This window comes from Scyliorhinus canicula, chromosome 10, assembly GCF_902713615.1.
Source record: "Scyliorhinus canicula chromosome 10, sScyCan1.1, whole genome shotgun sequence".
Lineage (NCBI taxonomy): Eukaryota > Metazoa > Chordata > Chondrichthyes > Carcharhiniformes > Scyliorhinidae > Scyliorhinus > Scyliorhinus canicula.
Genome location: NC_052155.1, coordinates 31769232 through 31793788, shown reverse-complemented (window position 1 = coordinate 31793788; position 24557 = coordinate 31769232). Strand labels below are relative to the sequence as shown.

Here is a 24557-nt window from a genome sequence, read left to right as displayed (position 1 = left end):
GGACGAGGAATGGTTGTTGCAGGTGCCAGGGTTTAGATATTTCAGTAAGCCCAGGGAAGGTGGTAAGAGAGGGGGAGGGGTGGCATTGTTAGTCAAGGACAGTATTACGGTGGCTGAGAGGACATTTGATGAGGACTTGAATACTGAGGTAGTATGGGCTGAATTAAGAAACAGGAAAGGAGAGGTCACCATGTTAGGGCTTTTCTATAGGCCTCCGAAAAGTTCCAGAGATGTCGAGGAAAGGATTGCAAAGATGATTCTGGATAGGAGCAAAAGTAACAGGGTAGTTGTTATGGGGGACTTTAACTTTCCAAATATTGACTGGTAACACTATAGTTCGAGTACTTTAGATGGGTCCGTTTTTGTCCAATGTGTGCAGGAGGGTTTCCTGATGCAGTATGTAGATGGGCCAACAAGAGGCGAGGCTGTATTGGATTTGGTACTGGGTAATGAACCAGGACAGGTGTTAGATTTGGAGGTAGGTGAGCATTTTGGTGATAGTGACCACAATTCGATTACGTTTACTTTAGCGATGGAAAGGGATAGGTATACACCGCAGGGAAAGAGTTATTGCTGGGGGAAAGGCAATTGTGATGCGATGAGGCAAGACTTAGGATGCATCGGCTGGAGAGGAAAACTGGAGTTACCTCTCTCTCTGCATCTTTGATGATTTGATTGCCTGCAGGTGCTCGCATTCCGGGGCATCTCTGACTGTGTCTATATAAACATTTCTGGAACAAGCCTTTCCATTCACCTGAAGAAGGAGCCGTGCTCCGAAAGCTCGTGTTTGAAACAAACCTGTTGGACTTTAACCTGGTGTTGTAAGACTTCTTACTTTGATCTTTAAGTCATCTTTGTCTACAGGAATATTGCCAGAAGACTGGAGGATAGCAAATGTTCCCCACGGTAGGCTACTGCAGAAAATACAGAGGCATGGGATTCAGGGTGATTTAGCAGTTTGGATCAGAAATTGGCTAGCTGATAGAAGACAAAGGGTGGTGGTTGATGGAAAATGTTCTGACTGGTGTCCAGTTACTAGTGGTGTACCACAAGGATCTGTTTTGGGGCCGTTGCTGTTTTTCATTTTTATAAATGACCTGGAGGAGGGCGTAGAAGGATGGGTGAGTAAATTTGCAGATGACACTAAAGTCGGTGGAGTTGTGGACAGTGCAGAAGGATGTTACAAGTTACAGAGGGACATAGATAAGCTGCAGAGCTGGGCTGACAGATGGCAAATGGAGTTTAATGCAGAAAAGTGTGAGGTGATTCATTTTGGAAGGAATAACAGGAAGACAGGGTACTGGGCTAATGGTAAGATTCTTGGTAGTATGGACGCGCAGAGAGATCTCGGTGTCCATGTCCATAGATCCCTGAAAGTTGCCACCCAGGTTGAGAGGGTTGTTAAGAAGGCGTACGGTGTGTTAGCTTTTATTGGTAGAGGAATTGAGTTTTGGAGCCATGAGGTCATGTTGCAGTTGTATAAACTCTGGTGCGGCCGCATTTGGAGTATTGTGTGCAGTTCTGGTCGCCACATTATAGGAAGGATGTGGAAGCATTGGAAAGGGTACAGAGGAGATTTATAAGGATGTTGCCTGGTATGGAGGGAAGATCTTATGAGGAAAGGCTGAAGGACTTGAGGCTGTTTTCGTTAGAGAGAAGAAGGTTAAAAGGTGACTTAATTGAGGCATACAAGATGATCAGAGGATTAGATAGGGTGGACATTGAGAGCCTTTTTCCTCGGATGGTGATGTCCAGCACGAGGGGACATAGCTTTAAATTGAGGGGAGATATGTATAGGACAGATGTCAGAGGTAGGTTCTTTACTCAGAGAGTAGTAAGGGCATGGAATGCCCTGCCTGCAACAGTAGTGAACTTGCCAACACTAAACGTATTCAAATGGTCATTGGATAGGCATATGGACGATAAGGGAATAGTGTAGAGGGACTTTAGAGGGGTTTCACAGGACGGTGCAACATCGAGGACCAAAGGACCTGTACTGCACTGTAACGTTCTGTGTTCTATGTTCTATGTTTGGTCTCGGAATCAACTACCTCATAGAATTTACAGTGCAGAAGAAGGCCATTCGGCCCATCAAGGCTGCACCAGCCCTTGGAAAGAGCATCCTGCTTAATGCCTCAACCCTATCCCTGTAATCCAATAACCCACCTGATCTTTTGCACACTAAGGGGAAATTTATCCTGGCCAATCGACCTAACCTGCACATCATTATCCACCTTGAGAAAGAATTCGACCATATTTTGATCACTCACCCCCAAGGGTTCTCACAACTAGATTGCCAACTAATCATTTCTCATTGCACAACACCCAGTCCAAAATGGTCTGTTTTCTTGTTCCCTCCTCAAAGTATTAGTCAGAAAGCTATCCCGTATATACTCCAGAAATTACTCCTTTATTGCACTGTGACTAATTTGAAAGAGGGAGAGAGATAGAGACCGCTGATTAGGAGTGCGGTTTTGTGGTCAGTTAGTGGGGGTCGGGGTTGTCATCAATCACAGCACTGAGGACAGACCACAAGGAGCAGTAAGTATTTCATATTTGTGGGAAAGGAGGAGTACTTCTGCTCTGCTTGACCCACATGAAGTGCCATAAAGAAATTGCTGACCTTGTGAAGCCAGCAGCTATTTTGCTGCTGAATTTTGTAAGCCCTGAGAAATTTGGTTTTCAGGCATTCATTTTGAACCAAATCCTCAGTTGCACTATGGGGACCTGATTTAAATATGCTCATGAAGTTTCTTTCATACAGCATGCTTGCCTTCATCGGACGGGGTATTGAGTACAAGAGTTGGCAGGTCATGTTACAGTTGTATAGGACTTTGGTTAGGCCACATTTGGAATGCTGCGTGCAGTTCTGGTCGCCACATTGCCAGAAGGATGTGGATGCTTTAGAGAGGGTGCAGAGGAGGTTCACCAGGATGTTGCCTGGTATGGAGGGTGCTAGCTATGAAGAAAGGTTGAGTAGATTAGGATTGTTTTCGTTGGAAAGACGGAAGTTGAGGGGGGATCTGATTGAGGTCTACAAAATTATGAGAGGTATGGACAGGGTGGATAGCAACAAGCTTTTTCCAAGAGTGGGGGTGTCAATTACAAGGGGGGTCACGATTTCAAGGTGAGAGGGGGAAAGTTTAAGGGAGATGTGCGTGGAAAGTTTTTTACGCAGAGGGTGGTGGGTGCCTGGAATGCTTTGCCAGCGGAGGTGGTAGAGGCGGGCACGATAGCATAATTTAAGATGCATCTGGACAGATATATGAACGGGCGGGGAACAGAGGGAAGTAGACCTTGGAAAATAGGAGACAGGTTTAGATAAAGGATCTGGATCGGCTCAGGCTGGGAGGGCCGAAGGGCCTGTTCCTGTGTGGTAATTTTCTTTGTTCTTTGTTCTAAGACAGGATATATGTATACTGTGAAAATTGCCATGAGTAAAAACCAGGGTGCATACCCATGTAGTAAGCTCTGGATGTGATCATTGATTTTTTTAGTTTTATTCCACCCACCACACACCCCAATCCCTGCAATATGAGGGGCATGTGAATGCAGTTAATATTGAGGCCAATATATTTCAAAAAGCTTCTGAAAGTCACTGACTTTCCCCTACCCCCCTCACTTCCTAATTCCTACATTGTGCCTGTTTAGAACTTCCCATTTTTAGGTACTGATTAGATGACCCCCTCAAAAGGAAGAACAAGGCTTATTCCCAGCCTGTCAGCAATGGTTACCTGCAGCACTTGGTGGACAGCTGACGATCGCAGACTCTCCGGCTGGTGTCTTTGTCCACACCACAGAATTGTAATTTTCTTCCTGACAATACTCATGAGGTTCTGAAGCAGAAATTATTCCGTAGTTAAGGTAGATGCATAGTTTAAGCAAACCTTTCTTTCAGTCCTTTATACCATTTAATATATGGGCGATTTCAACCAAGGTATCTGGCCCTTAAATCTTGCATATATAAATTTGATTTCGATATTTTGACAGTGTACTCTTCCATGTGACAAAATGCCATTTCATCAGCGTTTTTTTCACCATATTGTGGAGAATTAGCTATCACTGTTTGAAACTGTGTCCATGGAAACAGAGATGGAAATTTAACTGAGGCTGTGATACATAGCAACGATGGGCTTGAACTACAACTTATTGACAGGATTGGTATTAAGACATGGCAACTGAAGAACTCAACTAAAGTTTAAGTACATTACGTTACATCTCTGTGCCTGTGTTAAATTCCCGAACAGGGTCCATGACTACTGAAATCAGTGAGCATGTACATTCCTTCATTTTTTTAAATTTAAAGTGCCCAATTTTTTTTTTTACCAATTAAAGGGCAATTTAGTATGGCCAATCCACCTGTCCTGCACATCTTTGGGTTGTGGGGGTGAGACTCATGCAGACACGGGGAGAACACACCGACAGTGACCCAGGACCGGGATCAAACCCGGGTCCTCGGCGCCGTGAGAGAAGCTATCCTAACAACTGCACCACCGTGCGCCTCTCTGGACATTCCTTCATGACATAAAAATTTAGCAATGCCTAGAATCAGAGTAGATGGCACATTGAAATCCATGTTAAATACAGGTTGATGTTACTTTGACAAGCTTTGCAAGTGACTGAGTCATTTTGAGTGATTAAATACTCGATATATTTCTGTATCTCTGAAGCAACACTAAGTCCAGAGTATTGGAAGGACACCAGCATCATTTGAGAAGATGACTGGAATAGAGACGTGGTATAAACATGGCTTTTAAATCAGACATGGGCTCTGACTCTCCCTGCAAGGGCGCTAGCAGCAAATTGTGCCTAAAATGCTTCTGATACTGCACCCTTCTGGCTGCTATGAAATTGCACCCACGTTCCTGCACATGCTAATTAACACAAGCCTAAATTTAAAATCCCCTATGAGACAGTGTGAAGAACCAAAGTAATTGTGCTTAGTGGTATTGTGAGTAGAACCGAGCTGTGGACCCTCACGATGCCGGGGGTATTTTAAAAGGGGAGAAAGCAAATTCCTCCTCAGGGTGAAGATGAGTTCAGCAATACTTACTGCTGTGTCCTGCAAAATTTTCAGGTAATTAATTTAAATTGTTCTCAGTCGTGTCTGTCGTATTTTTATCCTTTCCTCCCCTGCAGAGGACAAGCCAGAAAAAGACCCAGACACCAAATCTTTATTAAAAATGGATGATTTCTGCAGGCAGCGTTGATCAGGGTTTATTTTACTTCTGGCCAGCTGATTTCTGTTGGCTTCTTACAACCACAGTTACCTGAAAATTTTGGGTTGAATTTTATGGGCCACCCATGGGTGGGGAAGCAGGTGGGTAGACCAGTTAAACAGGGCATGTTGTGCCATTGGTGCCATACCTGCAGCATGACTTCTCGCCCACCCACCCACTCCTTGCAATGATTGCATTAATGGCAGGAGAGGCATCGGGTGCCGACCTCCCCTGCTCGTGTCCCCGTTGGGGAAAACCACCACCAAAGCTTTCTTTAACAGCAGTTGTCTAAGTTGCACGTCCAACTTAGACAGAAAGCGAGAGAAATATTTAAAAAATTATTTTAGAGTACCCAATTCATTTTTTCCAATTAAGGGTCAATTTAGTGTGGCCAATCCACCTACCCTGCATATCTTTGGGTTGGGAGGGGTCGAAACCCATGCAAACACGGGGTTGAATGTGCAAACTCCACACGGACAGTGACCCAGAGGTGGGATCGAACCTGGGACCTCAGCGTGTGAGGCAGCAGTGCTAACCACTGTGCCACCGTGCTGTCCTGAAAGCGAGAGAAAGATGGCGTTAAGGAAGGTTAGGCAATACGTGTAGAAGCACAATAGAGGACCCACTGTACCAAATGTAGAAACGCAATAGAAGATCCACTCGAACTAGACACTTTCATAGCGGAAAGTTAAAGGCCTGTTAATTGGAGCCTACCCAAATAGGGTGCTATTGCACTAAAACACACACTGAACATGCCTAATGAGGTTAGCAGAAGAAGCAAGAACGATCTCTTCAACTTAAGTGCTGACCAATGGCTATCTATAAGAAGGGAGGCCAAACCTCTTCCATTTAACATTAAGCGACATTATAATTTCCCAGTCCTTCGCCACCAACATTTTGGGACCCACCAATGTTTGGAAGCTCAACTGGGCCAAGCAGATAATGCTGTTGCTACGGCAGCTGGTCAGAGTCTCCACATTTTACAGTATTGCGTTTATCTCCTACTTCACTGAGCCGCTCCACCAAGATATAAATACGACCGCCTCCAAGCTCCCCTCCAAGTCACACAACCTCCTGACTTGGACACAAATTACGATTCCTTTGTTACAGCTAGATCTAAGTCCTCCAAATCCCTGCCTGTGCAATATGGCAGCATATCCATCACATCGGCAATAAATATTAGCCTTGCCTATGAAACCTGTTGCAGCCGAAGAGGCTAGAAAGGACTGACTTTGCTGTGCAAATGCAAAATGTGCTGATAATTTCTTTTTTATAGGAGGTGGAGTTTTAGACAATCCACAATCTGATCTGCCTTTACTATGAATGCCAGGTCAATAAAAGAATGTGTATAAGAGAATAATTCCAAATTCAGAGACTCAGTCAAATTTGAGGAGGGGCTGGGGCTGGTGTAGAAATAGGGAATAGAGTAAGGCAATTGTCCATCATGTACATAAATTGATATATTTAATCCCATTATCTTTCACCATCAGCAGTAATGGAAATATTCTTGTTACAATATGGATGTTGACTTAATGGTCCTTCCTGGGCTGCAGATTCGTTAGACAGCTGCTGAGGAGTTCAAGGCATTTAAAGAATGTTTAGAGCCTTATCTTTCACTTATAACCATTTTTAAATTGTTTTTTTAAAAAATTTGAATGCATAATTCCTCCTACCCTGACCTTGATGTTTGCTTTTTAGTGTAATTATCTTTGTCACTACTTACTGAGAATTTCTACTTTTTAATTTAAAAAAACCTTGACAACCATTTTGAAACAGCAGCCATGGAAACACTATTGGTTGCTAAGCAACAGGGCAGATGGCTCATTTGAGTGTAATCCTTAACAATTTGATAATTGTGTCTCACTGCGGTAACTGTCAGCAACTGCTTATATCATAAAGAGCTAAACATGAATGTGTTTAATCCCTGCGCTCTAATCATATCAATCTATTATTGATACATAATTATTTAGCTCTTTGCTTCTTTCTGACTTGGTCTCATTGTACAAAGTTTTCTAAATGAAAGGGGTTGACGGTAAAACACTCCTACGTTTCCTCTCCTGCCAATACCTTTTTTAAACCAACTGCTTGGACAACCCAGGCTGTCTCCCTCCCTTCCTCCTCGGTGCTCACTCTGCTGAAATAAACGTACAGAAACGTAGGACCTTTACGATACCCGAGAACAATCAGTCCAGCTCTTTGCAAAAGCCACCTATCTGGCTCCTATCATTCCCACCTCTGCTTCAAATAATTATCCACTTGATGTAATTGTCTTTACTTTAATTTGTTGGGAGAGTGGGGGCAGTGGCATAATGGTAATGTCACTGGACTAGTAATCCAGTGACTCAGACTAATGCTCTGGGAATATGGGTAAAAATCCCACCAGGGCAGCTGAGAGAATTTAAATTCAATTAATTAATTAATAATTCTGCAATTAAAAACTCATTTGAGCAATGGTAGCCATGAAACTGCCATTGATTGCCATAAAAGCACATCTAGTTCACTACTTGTTCTCCCTTCGGGGAAGGAAATCTTCCATCCTTACCTGGTCTGGCCTATATGTGACTCCAGACCCACTGCAACGTGGCTGACTCTCAGTTGCACCCTGAAATGGCCCAGAAAGCCATTCAGTTCAAGTGCAATTAGGGGTGAGCAGCAATTGCTGGCCTTGCCGGTGGTGCCCACATTCCATAGAAACAAAGAAGATAGGAGCAGGAGGAGGCCATTCAGCCCTTCGAGCCTGCTCTGCCAATTGTCACGATCATGGCTGATCATCCAACTCAAGAGCCTAATTCTGATTTCTCCCCATAACCCTTGATCCCATTCACCTTAATAGCCATATCTAGCTGCCTCTTGAATATACTCAATGTCTTTGCCTCAAGTAATTCCTGTGGCAATGATTTCCACAGGCTCACCACTCTTTGGGTGAAGAAATGTCTCCTCGTCTCTGTCCTAAATGGTCTACCCTGAATCCTCAGACTGTGACCCCTGGTTCTGGACACACCCACCATCGGGAACATCTTCCCTGTATTCACCCTATCTAGTCCTGTTAGAATTTTATAAGTCGCTATGAGATTTCCCCCCTCATTCATCTGAACTCCAGCAAAAATTATCCTAACCTAATCAATCTCTCCTCATACATCCATCCCCGGAATCAGCCTGGTAAACCTTCACTTCACACCCTCGAGAGCAAGAACATCCTTCTTCAGAAAAAGAGACTACAATTGCACACAATATTCTAGGTATGACCTCACCAAGGCCCTGTACAATTTCAGCAACACATCCCTGCTTCTGTACTCAAAATCTCTCACATTAAAGCCAACATACCATTAGCCTTCTTTACCGCCTACTGTAACCTGCATGCTTACCTTCAGCGACTTGTGCACAAGGACACCCAGGGCCCGCTGCACACTCCCCTCTCCCAATTTACAGCTATTCAGGTAGTAATGTTCCTTCTTGTTTTTGCTTCCAAAGTGAATATCCAAAGTGAATAACCTCACATTTATCCAAATTATACTGCATCTGCCACTGATTTGCCCACTCACCCAACCTGTACAGATCATGCTGAAAGATCTCTGCATCCTCATCACTGTTCACAGGGCTACACGGTAGCACAAGTGATTAGCACTGTGGCTTCACAGCACCACGGTCCCAGGTTTGATCCCCTGCTGGGTCACTGTCTGTGTGGAGTCTGCACGTTCTCCCCGTGTGCGCGTGGGTTTCCTCCGGGTGCTCCGGTTTCCTCCCACAGTCCAAAGAGATGCAGGTTAGGTGAATTACCCATGATAAATTGTCCTTAGTGACCAAAAACGTTTAGGAGTGGCTATTGGGTTACAGGGATAGGCTGGGAATGAGGGCTTAAATGGATCGATGCAGACTCGATGGGCCGAATGGCCTCCTTCTGCACTGTATGTTCTCTGTCTATGTTCACCCTTCCACCCAACTTGGTATTATCTCCAAACTTTGAGATGTTCCATTTTGTTCCCTATCCCAAATCATGAATATATATTGTGATAGCTGGGGTCCCAGCATCGATTCCTGTGGCACCCCATTAGTTACTGCCTGCCAATTTGAAAAGGACCCGTTAATTCCTACTCTTTGTTTCCTTTCAGCCAACCAGTTTTCTATCGATCTCAATATACTTCTTCCAATCCCATGTGCTGTAATCTTCATAGAATCATAGAATCTACAGTGCAGAAGGAGGCCATTCGACCCATAAAGTCTGCACTGGTCCCTGGAAAGAGCACCCCACCTAAGTCCACACCTCTAACCTATCCCCATAACCCAGTAACCTCACCTAACCTTTTTGGACATTTAGGGCAATTTAACGTGCTCATATTTGGACTGTGGGAGGAAACCGGAGCACGCGGAGGAAACCCACGCAGACACGGGGAGAACATGAAGATGCCACACAGACAGTGACCCAAGCTGAGAATCGAACCTGGGACCCTGGTGCTGTGAAGCAACTGTGCTAACCTCTGTGCTACCGTGCCACTCATCTTGCATGATAATCTCTTATGTGGGACTTTGAAAAATGCTTTCTGAAAGTCCAAATATACCACATCGACTAGCTCTCCCTTATCAACTCTACTAGTTACATCTTCAAAGAATTTCAACAGATTTGTCAAGCATGATTTCCCCTTCCTAAATCCATGCTGTCTTTGTCTGATCCTATCACTGTTTTCTAAATGCTCCGCTATAAAGTCCTTGATACTGGATTCGAGAATTTTCCCCACTACCGACGTTAGGCTTCCATTGGAAAATAAACTTCAAATTCCAATAACAAAGCATTCTAAACTCAAACAACTAACTGTACAATCTGTGCCATTGAATTTACAACACAGAAACAGGGCCATTCATTACATCATAATTCCAGTACCTGGAATTATGATCCACATAAGCATCCTCCCATCCTCCTCCATCTCACACTATTATCATATTTGCTTGCCCTTAATTGCAACTATGCAACTCAACTCAATGAATTTCATATTCTCACCATTCTCTGAGTAAGGTTGCATTTCTTGTTTGATTTATGAATGATTACCCTGCAGTTACGACCACTAGTTTTGGACTTCCTTCAAGTGGAAATGTATTCTCTGCATCTACCTTGTTGACTCCATTCTGAATTTTAAAAGATCTCGATCAGGTCACATATCAGTCTTCTCACTTCGAGCCTGGATGGAATTTTCTGATAGTTGTAGGTCTTGTCAATTGCCTTCTCATTCTCTTACAGCCCTTCATTTCCTTTTGTTTCAAAAAGAACCTTGACTAAATCTCCTTTTATTTAAGAATAACACCTCAATTTTCTCAAAACTGTAATTTCTCATCTTTAGTGTCACATTGGTGAATCTATGCTGCAGACCCGCAACAGAACACTATTTGTGGAATGGTAACACTGGCCAAGAATTTCATTATTTAATGGCAAAAAGGTTAAGGCACAAAAGCATTTCCCAATTGCACCATCCACATTAATTCTAGGTAAGATTGGAGGCAGAACCCAAAATATTTACCTGGGCATTTTTTGTCATTGCACAACCTGTATTCCTCTTGAGGTCCATCACATTGCAGTCCTCCAAAAAATGGCCCAGAGCATACCCTCACTCGAAGTTGTGTCCCACCATCACAACTTTTGGTGCATGGTTCCCAACTGCTCCACTTTTGCCATTTTCCATCCACTGTAACACAAGAGGTAATTGTTGTTTAGGGACCTCGATTTAAGGTCTGAGTACTCACGAATGCATGAGGTCTGGAGCTCCAGCGCTGTTCCATATCCCATATTTATACATCTATTGACTGCAGCCTGCACTGGGACAGTTGCATTAGCTTCCATGCTTGTAGTTTACATAAACCTACACAGAGAAACGCAACATATGAGAGCAGGAGTGCTCACTTTACAGCCAGATAGCAACTGGTTAACATGCTTTCTGACAAACAAATTCAACATCAGTTTCCAAACGGGGAGAAAGATATAGGGGGCGATTCTCCAATATGGAGCCCAACTGTTCATGCCGTTGTGAACGCTGTCGCGTTTCATGACAGCGTGAACCGGGCCCACGTACGACCAATTCTGGCCCCGCCAGCACGGCGCTGGAGTGGTTCACGCCGCTCCAGCCTTCTTTCACGGTGCCAAATGGGCGCCGCGCCAACCTGCGCATGCGCGGGGGACTTCTTTCGTGCGCCGACCCCGACTCAACATGGCGTCGGTGTTCAGGGGCCGGCCGCGCCAGAAAGTAGGCCGGGGGGGGGGGGGGAGAAGCCGGCCCGCCGATTGGTGGGCCCCGATCGCGGGCCAGACCACATCGGAGCCCCCCCCCCCCCCCCCGGTGAAGGGTCCCCCCCCCCCCCCACACAGGCCACCCCCGACCAATCGCGCAGAGTTCCCGCCGACAGCGACCAGGGGTGAACGGCGGCGGCGGGACTCTGTCTGATCCGCGCGGCCGCTCGTCCCATTCAGGCCAGAGATTGGCCCTGCCAATTCCAGCGGCCCGCGGCCAGTGCCGTGCCAAATGCGCCGACGCAAATGGCGGCGAGGCTCCGCACCTCGAAGAATCGCTGCCGTTCGGACGCCGTGGAGCGGTTCCGGCGATTCTCCGGCCCCACGCAGGGCTTGGAGAATCGCCCCCATAATGTTTAGGTAGTGAGAACTTAATATTACAGAGCTAAATTGCCCGTAGTGTCCTAAAAAGTAATGTTAAGGGGGGGTTGTTGGGTTACGGGTATAGGGTGGATACGTGGGTTTGAGTAGGGTGATCATGGCTCGGCACAACATTGAGGGCCGAAGGGCCTGTTCTGTGCTGTACTGTTCTATGTTCTATTAACAGTGCGACCATACTAGGCAAAAAGTATGTGGCACTTCAGGAACTAGCCGTCCTGGAATTATTTGTACAAAGGCAGTGGAATGGTTCTGCAGCTTCTTTGGTATCACTGTTACCATTTGTCAGCATTATCTTACATATCAAACAAAAAGGGACTTGTGAAATTCAGCACTATGGAGAGAATGGTGTAGAGAGAGAGTGGGCTTGCAGCTCATCTCACCAAATGGCTTGTGGGTTGGGTTATGTATAACATTGTACCATCACATGAGCATCACCAAAGTAGTGTCAAATGAGGGTGAAGTTCCAACTTCAGCTACCCCACAGCTAATCTAATTTCACCATTCACAGAAGATGAAATTGACAGTCAGATTGACATCATATTTCTTCACAGTTAAAATGACACCCTGTTCTCAGTATGCTGAGGCAGAGCACTGTAAATCAGAAAAATCTTTTTTTTTAAACCAATCAAGGGAGACAATCATACTATAATGGTACATAGTGCAGGGTGCTCACCTTAATAACTCTGACAATAAACTGTTGGCTGGAAGAATCCTGTCAACGCAGAGATCATTTCACAAGTCAACGGTTGCTATGCAACATTACCCAGCTTCATATTATTAACCTCATCTTATTCGACAGAGCCCAGGTCACTTATATAATAAAACTGTTTTTAGACTCTGATATTGTGGCTGTATCTAGAAAAATGTAACTACCAATATGCAGCTGTTGTATGAAAATAGAATATGCAATGGCTGTCACCAACACATTTTTGGATTTGGGGTTATTGTAGAATCCTTGGACAAGAATGAGGCTGTTCAGAAAATTGATCCAAAATAATGCAAACCATAAATCGGTTGGGAAAAGATTCAGGAATTAGGCTGGGACCTAAATACTTTGTTTTTTAATCTTGCTAGTGAGTTTTTGTTGAGGCCTGTTTGCAGTGCAACTTTCACTGGTCCCACCACTAGCGTGAGAGGAGCGTTGCCAGGAGTACGGAAGTTCCACACCAGGAAGATCCTTTGGCTCCAGTTTGCATTGCACCGAGCAGCCAGTATACCCGGATGAACCAAACTTACTGGTTCCGATATCAGCTGTGGGAGGCTATCTGGTTCCGAGCCAGGGCCTCTGAGGAAAACAGATATCCAAGCAGAGATTAAAAAGGAGGCCAAGTTGGTCTTTCCATAATTTTATCATAGACCAGGCTACTGGCTGAAGGGAAGCTACCCAGCACCATAGCATTTGTCTCCTCATGCTCCGGTTGGGCCCAAGATGGAAAGGGTACCTCCCAACCATCTTCAAAATGGAGAACCTCTCTATGGCCTTGAATGCTTTGATAGAGCCAGTGATAGAACATTCTGGTTTGTGTACGCCATGACTTCCACTGAGGGAACAAGTTCCCTGGAGTTTTGGGGCATGAATACCTTCTCTGTCACATGAGTACACAGCTTCAAAGTGAATAAAATTATTTGAACATTTGGACGTGGGCTCGCAGAACATCCAAGAATGACGTCTGGAAGTTCATCCTTGACAGATGAGGCTCTCTCTCTTTCAAATGACTTGGTCGTCATCACCTGAGCCATTCACAAAAAAAACACAGACCAATACTCTGAATGAAACTTACCTGGACATTGTCTTAGAAAGCACGGCCTATTTTCAGACCAGTAACCCTGGCATTCAGCTCCACCAAATGAAGGACCATTGCACTCCCTGGTCCGCTGTTGTGTCCCATTTGAACAAGTGGCAGAACACTGACTCCAGCTAGACCAATCATTCCAGTTCCCATCCACTTATTGGAAAAGAAAAAAAAGGAATGTAAATATAACATCACGTTCATTAAGGTTATAATGGGAATTGGCAAAGCTGTTCAAGGCAACTTACTTACTTGCAGAAAGCAGAGACAAAGATTAAGAAGTTGGGAATATAAAAAGTAAACTCAGTGAATCTTTTTCAGCGAGAAGGTTATGGAATTATGAAGTAAGTTAGCAGGGAAGAGCACCAAACTGGACAACAGGAGGACATTAAATAGATAATTGGTTTCCTTTCTGGAGAAAAATTGGTCAGGGATGTATGATTAGAAAAGAGATAAGTAGATTCAATGCATTGGATTTTTGTGGAGCTGGAAGATTCTGTCGACTGTCGAAAATTGTGGGCAGGACCTGGATGCAAATGTCCCACCCCCCTTTCTGATAAGATCCAATTTTTGTCAGTTGGGGAAAGAGAGAGGAATGTGATTCACAATGACGGGAAAGCCGAAATTAGCAGGGACATTTGAACTCAGTGCTGAGTTCAAACAGAACACATTGTGGCTGTTGCATGGGCCTAAGTTGTAGAGTGGGAGTCACAAATTGATGAAGTAGATGTGAATGCTTTTGTAGGGCGATTAAGTTTTGCACAACAATTATGATCCAAAGATTTTTAAATGCTCCACTTTTAAATTAATTAAAAAACAGGATGCAGCTGTCAGTGAGATTTAAAAGACTTCTGTTGGACTGCTTTGATTCATAGTGTAGGTTAGAGAAAACAATTAACATCTGGGGCGGGATTCTCTGGGGGGCGGCTTGAATCCAGCCCCGCCGCCCGCCGCCGAATGCGCCGTTGGCAGCATGATGGGCCAGCGTGGATTAGATCGGGTCTGTACTGGCGGCACCTGGATCTGCAGATGGCCTGCGGAGTCCTCAGAGGGGGCGCGGGGGGAGCCGGCCCCGGGGGAGCCCCCACAGTGGCCTGGCCCTCAATCGGGGCCCACCGATTTGCAGACGGGCCTGTGCCATGGGGGCACTCTTTCCCTCCGCGCTGTCCGCTGTAAAGCTCTGCCATGGCCAGCGTGGCGAAGAAACCCCCTGCGCATGCGCTGGGATCACACCAGCGGTTCTGCGCACGCGTCAGGACACGCTGACTTTCCCACACATGCGCCAACTCGTGCCGGCTGGCGGAGACCCTTTCCCATCCCCGGAGGATTCCGCACCTTCCGGGCGGCCTGCGCCGGAGTGGTTCACGCCACTCCTCGGCGCCGGTATGGCCCACCCCCCCGGATACCGGAGAATCCCGGCCCTGGTCTTGCAGATTCAAAATAGTTCTTTGCTGACATTTCCCTGAGGGATATCATTATGTGACTGATTGTTTGGCCTGAATTTCAAAAGCTACAATTATCTCAGCAGGGGGTTCTCAGTTCAAAGATTTATTAATAGTTTAACAACCCTATTAAAGGACTAACTGTCATTCATGTGGGATCTAAATAGAAGTTTATTTGTTTTCATAAGAGATTAACTACTTGAGGCTTTGTAAATGGATTCATGACTGGGCGTATTTTTCATTACCAAGCGTGTAGGAGTGGGAGCTCTATCAGGTAGTTAGAATTTTTTTTTTCCATTTATACATAGCTCCTGATGTACATGGTAGATCCTGGGCGAGCGGCTATAGGTGGCATGGACTGTGTGAGGGGCCATGGGGGTGGGTGAGTCAGTGAGTAAGGTTGTATGAAGCATGAAGACAAAGACCCAGAGAACCAATCCCCGCTTGGCAATTGTCCTCTTCTGTGGCTGCCTGTGCTCTGCTACTGGGTTCATTGCCCCAAACCTATCCCGCATTCACTTCGACTGGAGTGCAAATTGCACATTTTAGGGTATATTTTACTGAGGTGGGCCTGGTGATTTGGGAAATTCTCTGACTGGAGCTACCAACCGCAATCGCCAAAGTCTACCCCAATCTGTCAACAAAGGGGATAGCTGATTAGTCCTAAAGGTCGTTTCCTGTTCTTGAAGCTTGGCATAATGCCATGTTGTCCCAGCATATTTTCTCTGACAGTCCTTATCATGAACAATGCAGTATATAATGGTTACGTCGCAAGAATTTTGACAAAACCTTTTTTCACCCCATAGAACATAGAACGTAGAACATTACAGCGCAGTACAGGAGTACAGGCCCTTCACCCTCGATGTTGCGCCGTCCTGTGAAACCCCTCTAAAGTCCCTCTACACTATTCCCTTATCGTCCATATGCCTATCCAATGACCATTTGAATGCGTTTAGTGTTGGCGAGTCCACTACTGTTGCAGGCAGGGCATTCCACGCCCTTACTACTCTCTGAGTAAAGAACCTACCTCTGACATCTGTCCTATATCTATCTCCCCTCAATTTAAAGCTATGTCCCCTCGTGCTGGACATCACCATCCGAGGAAAAAAGCTCTCGATGTCCACCCTATCTAATCCTCTGATCATCTTGTATGCCCCAATTAAGTCCCCTCTTAACCTTCTTCTCTCTAATGAAAACAGCCTCAAGTCCTTCAGCCTTTCCTCATATGATCTTCCCTCCATACCAGGCAACATCCTTGTAAATCTCCTCTGTACCCTTTCCAATGCTTCCACATCCTTCCTATAATGTGGCGACCAGAACTGCACACAATACTCCAAAAGCGTCCGCACCAGAGTTTTGTACAATTACAACATGACCTCATGGCTCCGAAACTCAATTCCTCTACCAATAAAAGCTAACACACAGTACACCTTCTTAACAACCCTCTGAACCTGGGTGGCAACTTTCAGGGATCTATGGACATGGACACCGAGATCTCTCTGCTCGTCCACACTACCAAGAATCTTACCATTAGCCCAGTACTCTGCCTTTCTGTTATTCCTTCCAAAATGAAGCACCTCACACTTTTCTGCATTAAACTCCATTTGCCACCTGTCAGCCCAGCTCTGCAGCTTATCTATGTCCCTCTGTAACTTGTAACATCCTTCTGCACTGTCCACAACTCCACCGACTTTAGTGTCAACTGCAAATCTACTCATCCATCCTTCTACGCCCTCCTCCAGGTCATTTATAAAAATTACAAACAGCAACGGCCCCAAAACAGATCCTTGTGGTACACCACTAGTAACTGGGCACCAGTCAGAGCATTTCCCATCAACCACCACTCTTTGTCTTCTATCAGCTAGCCAATTTCTGATCCAAACTGCTAAATCACCCTGAATCCCATGCCTCTGTATTTTCTGCAATAGCCTACCGTGGGGAACCTTATCAAACGCTTTACTGAAATCCATATACACCACATCAACTGCTTTACCCTCATCCACCTGTTTGGTCACCTTCTTGAAGAACTCAATGAGGTTTGTGAGGCACGACCTACCCTTTACAAAACCATGTTGACTATCTGTAATCAAAGGATTCCTTTCCAGATGATTATACATCCTATCTCTTATAAACCTTTCCAAGACTTTTCCCACAACAGAAGTAAGGCTCACTGGTCTATAGTTACCGGGGTTATCTCTACTCCCCTTCTTGTACAAGAGGACAACATTTGCTATCCTCCAGTCCTCTAGCACTATTCCTGTAGACAAAGATGACTTAAAGATCAAAGCCAAAGGCTCAGCAATCTCCTCCCTAGCTTCCCAGAGAATCCTAGGATAAATCCCATCCGGCCCAGGGGACTTATCTATTTTCACACTTTCCAGAATCGCTAACACCTCCTCCTTATGAACCTCAAGCCCTTCTAGTCTAGTAGCCTGTATCTCAGTATTCTCCTCGACAACTTTGTCTTTTTCCTGTGTGAATACTGATGCAAAATACTCATTTAGCACCTCTCCTATCTCCTTGGACTCGACGCACAACTTCCCACTACCGTCTTTGACTGGTTCTACTCTTACCTTAGTCATTCTTTTATTCCTGACATACCTATAGAAAGCTTTAGGGTTATCCTTGATTCTACCTGCCAAAGACTTCTCATGTCCTCGCTTGGCTCTTCTTAGCTCTCTCTTTAGAGCCTTCCTAGCTAACTTGTAACTCTCAAGCAACCCAACTGAACCATCACGTCTCATCTTCACATAAGCCTCCTTCTTCCTCTTGACAAGTGATTCAACTGCTTTAGTAACCCATGGTTCCCTCACTCGACCACTTCCTCCCTGCCTAACAGGTACATACTTATCAAGGACACGCAGTAGCTGTTCCTTGAACATGCTCCACATTTCCATTGTGTCCATCCCCTGCAGTTTTCCTCTCCAGGCGATGCATCTTAAGTCTTGCCTCATCGCATCATAATTGCCTTTCCCCCAGCAATAACTCTTGCCCTGCGGTTTATACCTATCCCTTTCCATCGCTAAAGTAAACGTAATCGAATTGTGGTCACTATCACCAAAATGCTCACCTACCTCCAAATCTAACACCTGTCCTGGTTCATTACCCAGTACCAAATCCAATACGGCATCGCCTCTTGTTGGCCTATCTACATACTGCATCAGGAAACCCTCCTGCACACATTGAACAAAAACGGATCCATCTAAAGTACTATCCTTAGGCTCGGAGACCATGTTAAAAGGCATTGTATATCTTATAGCGATTGTTGTCACAGCTTCGTATCACACACAAAAATAAATTACTTATTAGGTGACGCCACCCTCAACTTGAAGTGGTGGAAATTAGGAGTGGAAACTCCAATGATTTCCTTCCTTATTTCCTTAAAATAAGCTAATTGCACTGTTCTATTGTCATTCTTGTTGAAATCAGCCAATCTCAGTAGAGTCCAGGCACAGAAACTGGTTCTTACGCGATTCATGAATCAGCACTCAGCGGGTGTATTTGCATCTTTTGTTCGTTTCATATCTACTCAGATCTTAACGTCTGCTTTAGATGTCCACAATCAAAGAATCAGAACCAAATTCAGACCTGTGCAATTAGATTCATCATGCTCAGTCGAGTGTTACATGTCTGTACTTACCCATTTGACATAACAAAATTCAGAGGGATGTCTTCACAACAAAGAGTAGCGTAAGAAGTCTTACAACACCAGGTTAAAGTCCAACAGGTTTGTTTCAAACACGAGCTTTCGGAGCACGGCTCCTTCTTCAGGTAAAAAACCTGTTTTTTACCTGAAGAAGGAGCCGTGCTCCGAAAGCTCGTGTTTGAAACAAACCTGTTGGACTTTAACCTGGTGTTGTAAGACTTCTTACTGTGCTCACCCCAGTCCAACGCCGGCATCTCCACATCATAACAAAGAGTAGGGTTGAGAAGTGGCTGGAGGGCTAATCATAGAGCAAATAGCTCAATGATGTTGGGACGGCCATCAGTGGAAGAGTGAACAGACGGTTAATGCACAAGACACACGAGAGTTAGAGGGATGGAGATGCAGGGGAAATAGAAAATGTGTTTTAGGGATGGGATAGTTCAGAGAGATAATGAGGAATGAGACCATTGAAGAAATCTAAACATGACTGCTGGAATGCAGACAGAATGGTGTCTGCCCAATTATGCATATTTTAGTTGGAAAAGCCAAAGTACTGGACAAATATATGAAATAAACAGCACTGGTATTTCAAAAATAATTTATTTCGACATGTGATTCAGGGACATTGTTCAAGGTAGGGGATGTGTTTGCCTGCTAAGTGTTAGCCACATCATAATCATAGTGCAGAGTGTTGGAAGTTAGAATGAAAAGTAAAGAATTGGATAAAATAAATAAATAAGGCTTTTGGCTGCACTGAGGACTTGTCAGATGCAGATTAGCCTCGTAGCAGGGTGAAATAGATAGTCTGTTGTTGAGCAAAGTGGAGACGAGCAGTCTCAGGACCTAGATTATAGCCATGCTCAGTTGCAAAGCAGAGCACTGGCAGAATAATCAAATTGTTTTCAGAATAAGATAGCAGCAGCCAAGATCTTCATGAATGGCAAAGCAAGCTTCAAGGGTTGAATGGCATCCTCCCACTCTTAAGTCTTACACTCCAGGTCATATTCTTTGGCTATTCATGAGCTTGATGTAAGGCAAACCGACACGATTAAGCAAGATCCCTAAGGATCAATCCACGAAAAGATGTCAAGGTCAGGGAATTTATGTTGGATCACAGTGTAATTGAATGCAGCCTTTGGAGTTGGATTTCCCCTGTTGTACTGCTGCCCCAGACAGATAAGACCCAAAGATTCCATTAAGTAGGAACCTGAGAGATCCTGAGGCTGAGTTAAAGAACTGTTGAACTAAATGTGGTGCCACATGCCTGCAGGGAAAATGTGCGTGCTTGGAGCAAATATGTGTCATTGTTCTGTTGACTATTTAAAGTGAAGTCTAACTTTGTATTTGATTTTTGATTTTGATTTTGATTTGATTTATTGTCACATGTACCGAAGTACAGTGAAAAGTATTTTTCTGCGGCCGAGGGAATCTACACAGTACGTACATAACAGACAAAAGAATAATCAACAGAGAACATTGACAAATGGTACATTGACAAACATTGATTGGTTACAGTGCGGAACAAGGGGCCAAACAAAGCAAATACATGAGCAAGAGCAGCATAGGGCGTTGTGAATAGTATCCTTTGCCTATTCATTCATGTTTAATTTGTATTTGTATTGGTTCTGATTCGCGTTAAAGTAGAAGTTACAAAAAGTGAAATCTCGTTGCTAATTTCTTGAATAGGAACATAGCAATATCCAAACTGTAAGGAGGTAATTTTAACCTAACTCACTGGGCTGAAAGAAAGCTTATCGGATCAGATGGAATGCCAGGCTCACAGCCAAACTAATATTGTTATTCCATGGCTGCAGTGGAGAGTAAAACCAGTAGGGTGAAAAAAAAAGAATCACATTCCCTCTCATCAGTTTCGCAACTGGTGGGTTAGGTTAAAATTGTCCCTGAATTAAGTCTCAAAATTAAATGAAAATGTAACAAAGAAAATACCATACCAGGACAAAGTGCAATGTTGCAGAACTTGGTTTGCTTCTCAGGTCCTTCACAAGGATTTCCTCCAAATTGAGGTTGCATGCAGGAGCGGGTACGATCTCGGTGACCCCTTCCACATGTGGAGGAGCACAAGCTCCATGGTGACCACTCTTCCCAGACACCGTGGACTGAAAACAGAATAACAAGATCTTGATCACAGGTTATGGCTACATATATCTGTGAAAATTTGGGACACAGAAGACAGGCAATCAGTGTAAATCAGATAGATCTGGAAACTTGGTTGTGACATAAATTCTATAGAAACTCTGCTTCAAGAATTACTCCATTCTACTGAAGAGTAAATGCATTCTAAACAGCTAGCAATCCCACACTGGTTAAATAATAATAGACCAAAGATGACCAGGTTAGGTAAATTGGCCATGTTAAATTTCCCCTTAGTGTCCAAGGATGTGTAGGTTAGGTGGGGTTAGGGGATTACGGGGCCAGGGCTGGGTAATGGGCCTCGGTAGAGTGTCAGTGCTGCCTCGATGGGTGAATGGCCTCTTTCTCCGCTGTAGGAATTCTATGGAACTCCATAACCCTGAAAAGTGACAATTCTGAATTTCCGTATGGCACTATGCAAGTAGTCCACCATGTGCAACCAAGAATGCATATGTAACTCAGCTATCGAGAACATAAAGGTTAAAGATTTGATCCGTGGCCAGTGTCAAGTTAACTGACAGGCTGGAGGTACGGCCAGTACCACTGGTCTTGGTATTCCTGGGTCAGATGGAGGAAACATAAACGAGCATTTCAACTCAATTTTCATTTCGTGATCTGGAAGGTGCCTAGTCTGCCCCACAAAACTCCCCCCCCCCACAAGACACCACCACCACCATGGTCAAAGAGGTGTAAAATGACCATTGTCTAGCCTCACGTATGCAAGGAGGAAGAAAGAGCATTTAAATTTACACAACTAGTTTCACAACCACAGATAGACTAAAGCACTTCATAGCTAATTAAGTAGTTTTGAAGTGCAATAACTGAGATAACCTCAGCAACAAATTCCCAGAAACAGCAATGAACAATGGATTTGATTTTGGTTATGTTGGTTGAGAGATACATGTTGGACAAGCAAGTAGGCAAAACTATTCTTCTTCAAGTGAAGCTTGGATGATTCATATCCACTTGATTTTGGTTTATGCTTCATCCAAAAAACAACCCTTTTTGCAGTGTGTTACTCCCATTAACTTTTCAATATCGTTTATTTGTTGAAGTCCTGAAGTGCGATATAAATTTACAACCTCTGATACAGAGGCAAGATTGCTATTATTGAACAAGGCTAAATCATTTTGGAATTGGCCAATTGTTCTAGGGTGCAGACATCATCAACGGGAGTGCGCCCCATCAAGGTTTAATAATTTGAGGACAAGTTGGAGAATGTTGCAAAATAAATGCTTGACCATCGTGGAAACAGAATGGTAAACTGCGCCTTGTGAGTTACTATTTACCTTAGTAGTTAGCAGTTGTCGTATTCAATAACCAATTATTGTCATTGCAACTAGACAAATAATGGTAACTGTCATTCAGAGCCATCAAAAGCCATACAGCAATAAACTGAACAAAGTAGTGTATAGATTTCAGCTGTATTTTCTGCTGGACATAAGCGCTGATGTTGCACCAGAGGTGTTCAGTGCCTACCGACACACAGATAGAGGTACACAGACGTCTTTGGCCAGAAGATTAGTGCTTGTGGAGGCTCCAGTTCCTAAGATAGGTCGATCTTTTGATCTTTTCTCTACACCTTGCTATAACTGTAACACTATATTCTGCAGTCTCTCCTTCCTTCCCTATGTACGGTATGCATTGTTTGTACAGCATGCAAGAAACAATACTTTTCACTGTATACTAATACATGTGACAAAAATAAATCAAATCAAATCAAATCAAACAGATCGAATTGCAGAAATACAGTCTGCAGAGGCTGACTAATTTAACATGGAATGGGTCTTTGGAAGCACTCCGGTTACAGTGGGGTATCTTTTAAATGGTGCTGCATAAAATAAGGCGTGATCACCAGCCAGCATTGCTGTGATTGTCTGGGACCGGCAAGTTGCTACCAATCATAGTTATACACCCAACTGCCAATTAACATGTGGTACTGTCTTCACAGATTTCAGATCCTCAGGGAGCCAGCGGCAGATCCCTGCCATCTGCTGCAAGGACAGCAGCAGTTAAACTGCATCAGAAAGACGCCAGTCGGTGGGCAGCACGGTGGCACAGTGGTTAGCATTGCTGCCTATGGCGCTGAGGACCCGGGTTCGAATCCCAGCCCTGGGTCACTGTCCGTGAGGAGTCTGCATATTCTTCCCATGTCTGCGTGGGTTTAACCCCCACAACCCAAAAGATATGTAGGATAGGTGGATTGGCCACACTAAATTGCCCCTTAATTGGAAAAAATAATTGGGTACTCTAAACTTAGAAAAAAAAAGAAAGACGCCAGTCAATGATATTCAGCTCAGGCCTCATATCTGCCCTCAAGCTCTTCCTAGCGTCCTGCAATAATGATCAATAAAGTGTGTCATGGAGTGGCAAAACAGACCATCCTTCTGGCAACCATCTCATTTGCACCATTTCCACTTGATCAGTCAGCAAACAAAGTGTCACATGATAGGCTATGCCTGCAGACTCTGTTTCATTTCTGAACACTGGGTTTTTTGTCACTACATTTTTCCCCCTTGGCTCTTCCTCCTCCTCTCTCTCTCATCAGATTTGGCAAACACTGTTAATTAAACATTTTGAGCTTTTTCCAAAATCTCCCAAGAGTTATGTCACATACCTTTTAAGGGTTTACCTTCTCAAAAAATGCATTTCAATTTTGTTATTTGCTGACTCCATGCAAGAGATGACACAGAGTTATCAACAATAACAATGGTGACTGACTATAGAACATTACAGTGGCACTATAATAATAATCTTTATTATTGTCACACGTAGGCTTACATTAACATTGCAATGAAGTTACTATGAAAATCCCCTAGTCGCCACACAATCCAGCGCCTGTTTGGGTACACTAAGGGAGAATTCAGACTGTTCAATTCACCGAATAGCACGGCTTTCGGGACTTGTGGGAGGAAACCGGAGCACCAAGGTGAAACCCACGCAGACACGGGGAGAACATGCAGACTCTGCACAGAGAGTGGCCCAAGCCGGGAATCGAACCTGGGAACCTGGCGCTGTGAAGCAACAGTTCTAACCACTGTGCCACCGTGCCATGTGAGCTACAGGTGAGCTACGCGCTGACTAGACTGCACCTGTATGAATGATTTACCCGAGTCACTTAAAACTGAAATATGAAACACAAAATGTGGATAAACCTTCTTTGTCCCGATCTGTGCATTTGAGGAGCATGAGTAAGAAGCTGTTTCACTGTTCATTCTTTAATTCTGCAGAACTCATTTAAACAAAACATAGACACATCCAAGAGAGTCAATGCCCAGCCCTACTTTGCTTATTTATGCTCCTTTTTTGTGTAAAACAGACTGTGCAGTGTACAAGAAACCAAGACTAAGCAAATAAACTTGGAGCTAAGGGAGATCTTGAATGTGTGATTTCAGTCTTTTCAATCTGGCTCCCAGTTCAATGGGCTTGGGCTCAGCATTTGGACCAAAGCCAAGTGCTGTTTCGTTCAATTGCTCCAAATAACAATTTACTTGTTCCAACTTCATTTTTATTCCACGACAGGAAGTGAGAACTTGATGTTCTGCATCAGAAGAACACAATATGGTAAGGGGTCCATTTAACAAATAAAGTCAGGGTTGCCAAGTACAACCACGTTACTTAGCTGTACTCAAACGACAGCTGACTATGATGCTCAGT

General features: G+C 44.3%; 1 protein-coding gene across 10 annotated transcripts in view; it reads right to left on the bottom strand.

Moving 5' to 3' along the window:
* The window catches only part of adgrb1a (adhesion G protein-coupled receptor B1a), an 846604-nt gene that overhangs the window by 423094 nt on the left and 398953 nt on the right, over positions 1–24557 (bottom strand). For all 10 annotated transcript variants that reach the window (XM_038808775.1, XM_038808774.1, XM_038808778.1 and 7 more), the window contains 4 exons: positions 20702–20866; positions 13653–13817; positions 10727–10891; positions 3735–3836 (listed from right to left, as the gene is read on the bottom strand). In XM_038808775.1, coding sequence (XP_038664703.1) covers positions 3735–3836; positions 10727–10891; positions 13653–13817; positions 20702–20866 — 597 coding nt within the window. The remainder of the gene's footprint in view (positions 1–3734; positions 3837–10726; positions 10892–13652; positions 13818–20701; positions 20867–24557) is intronic.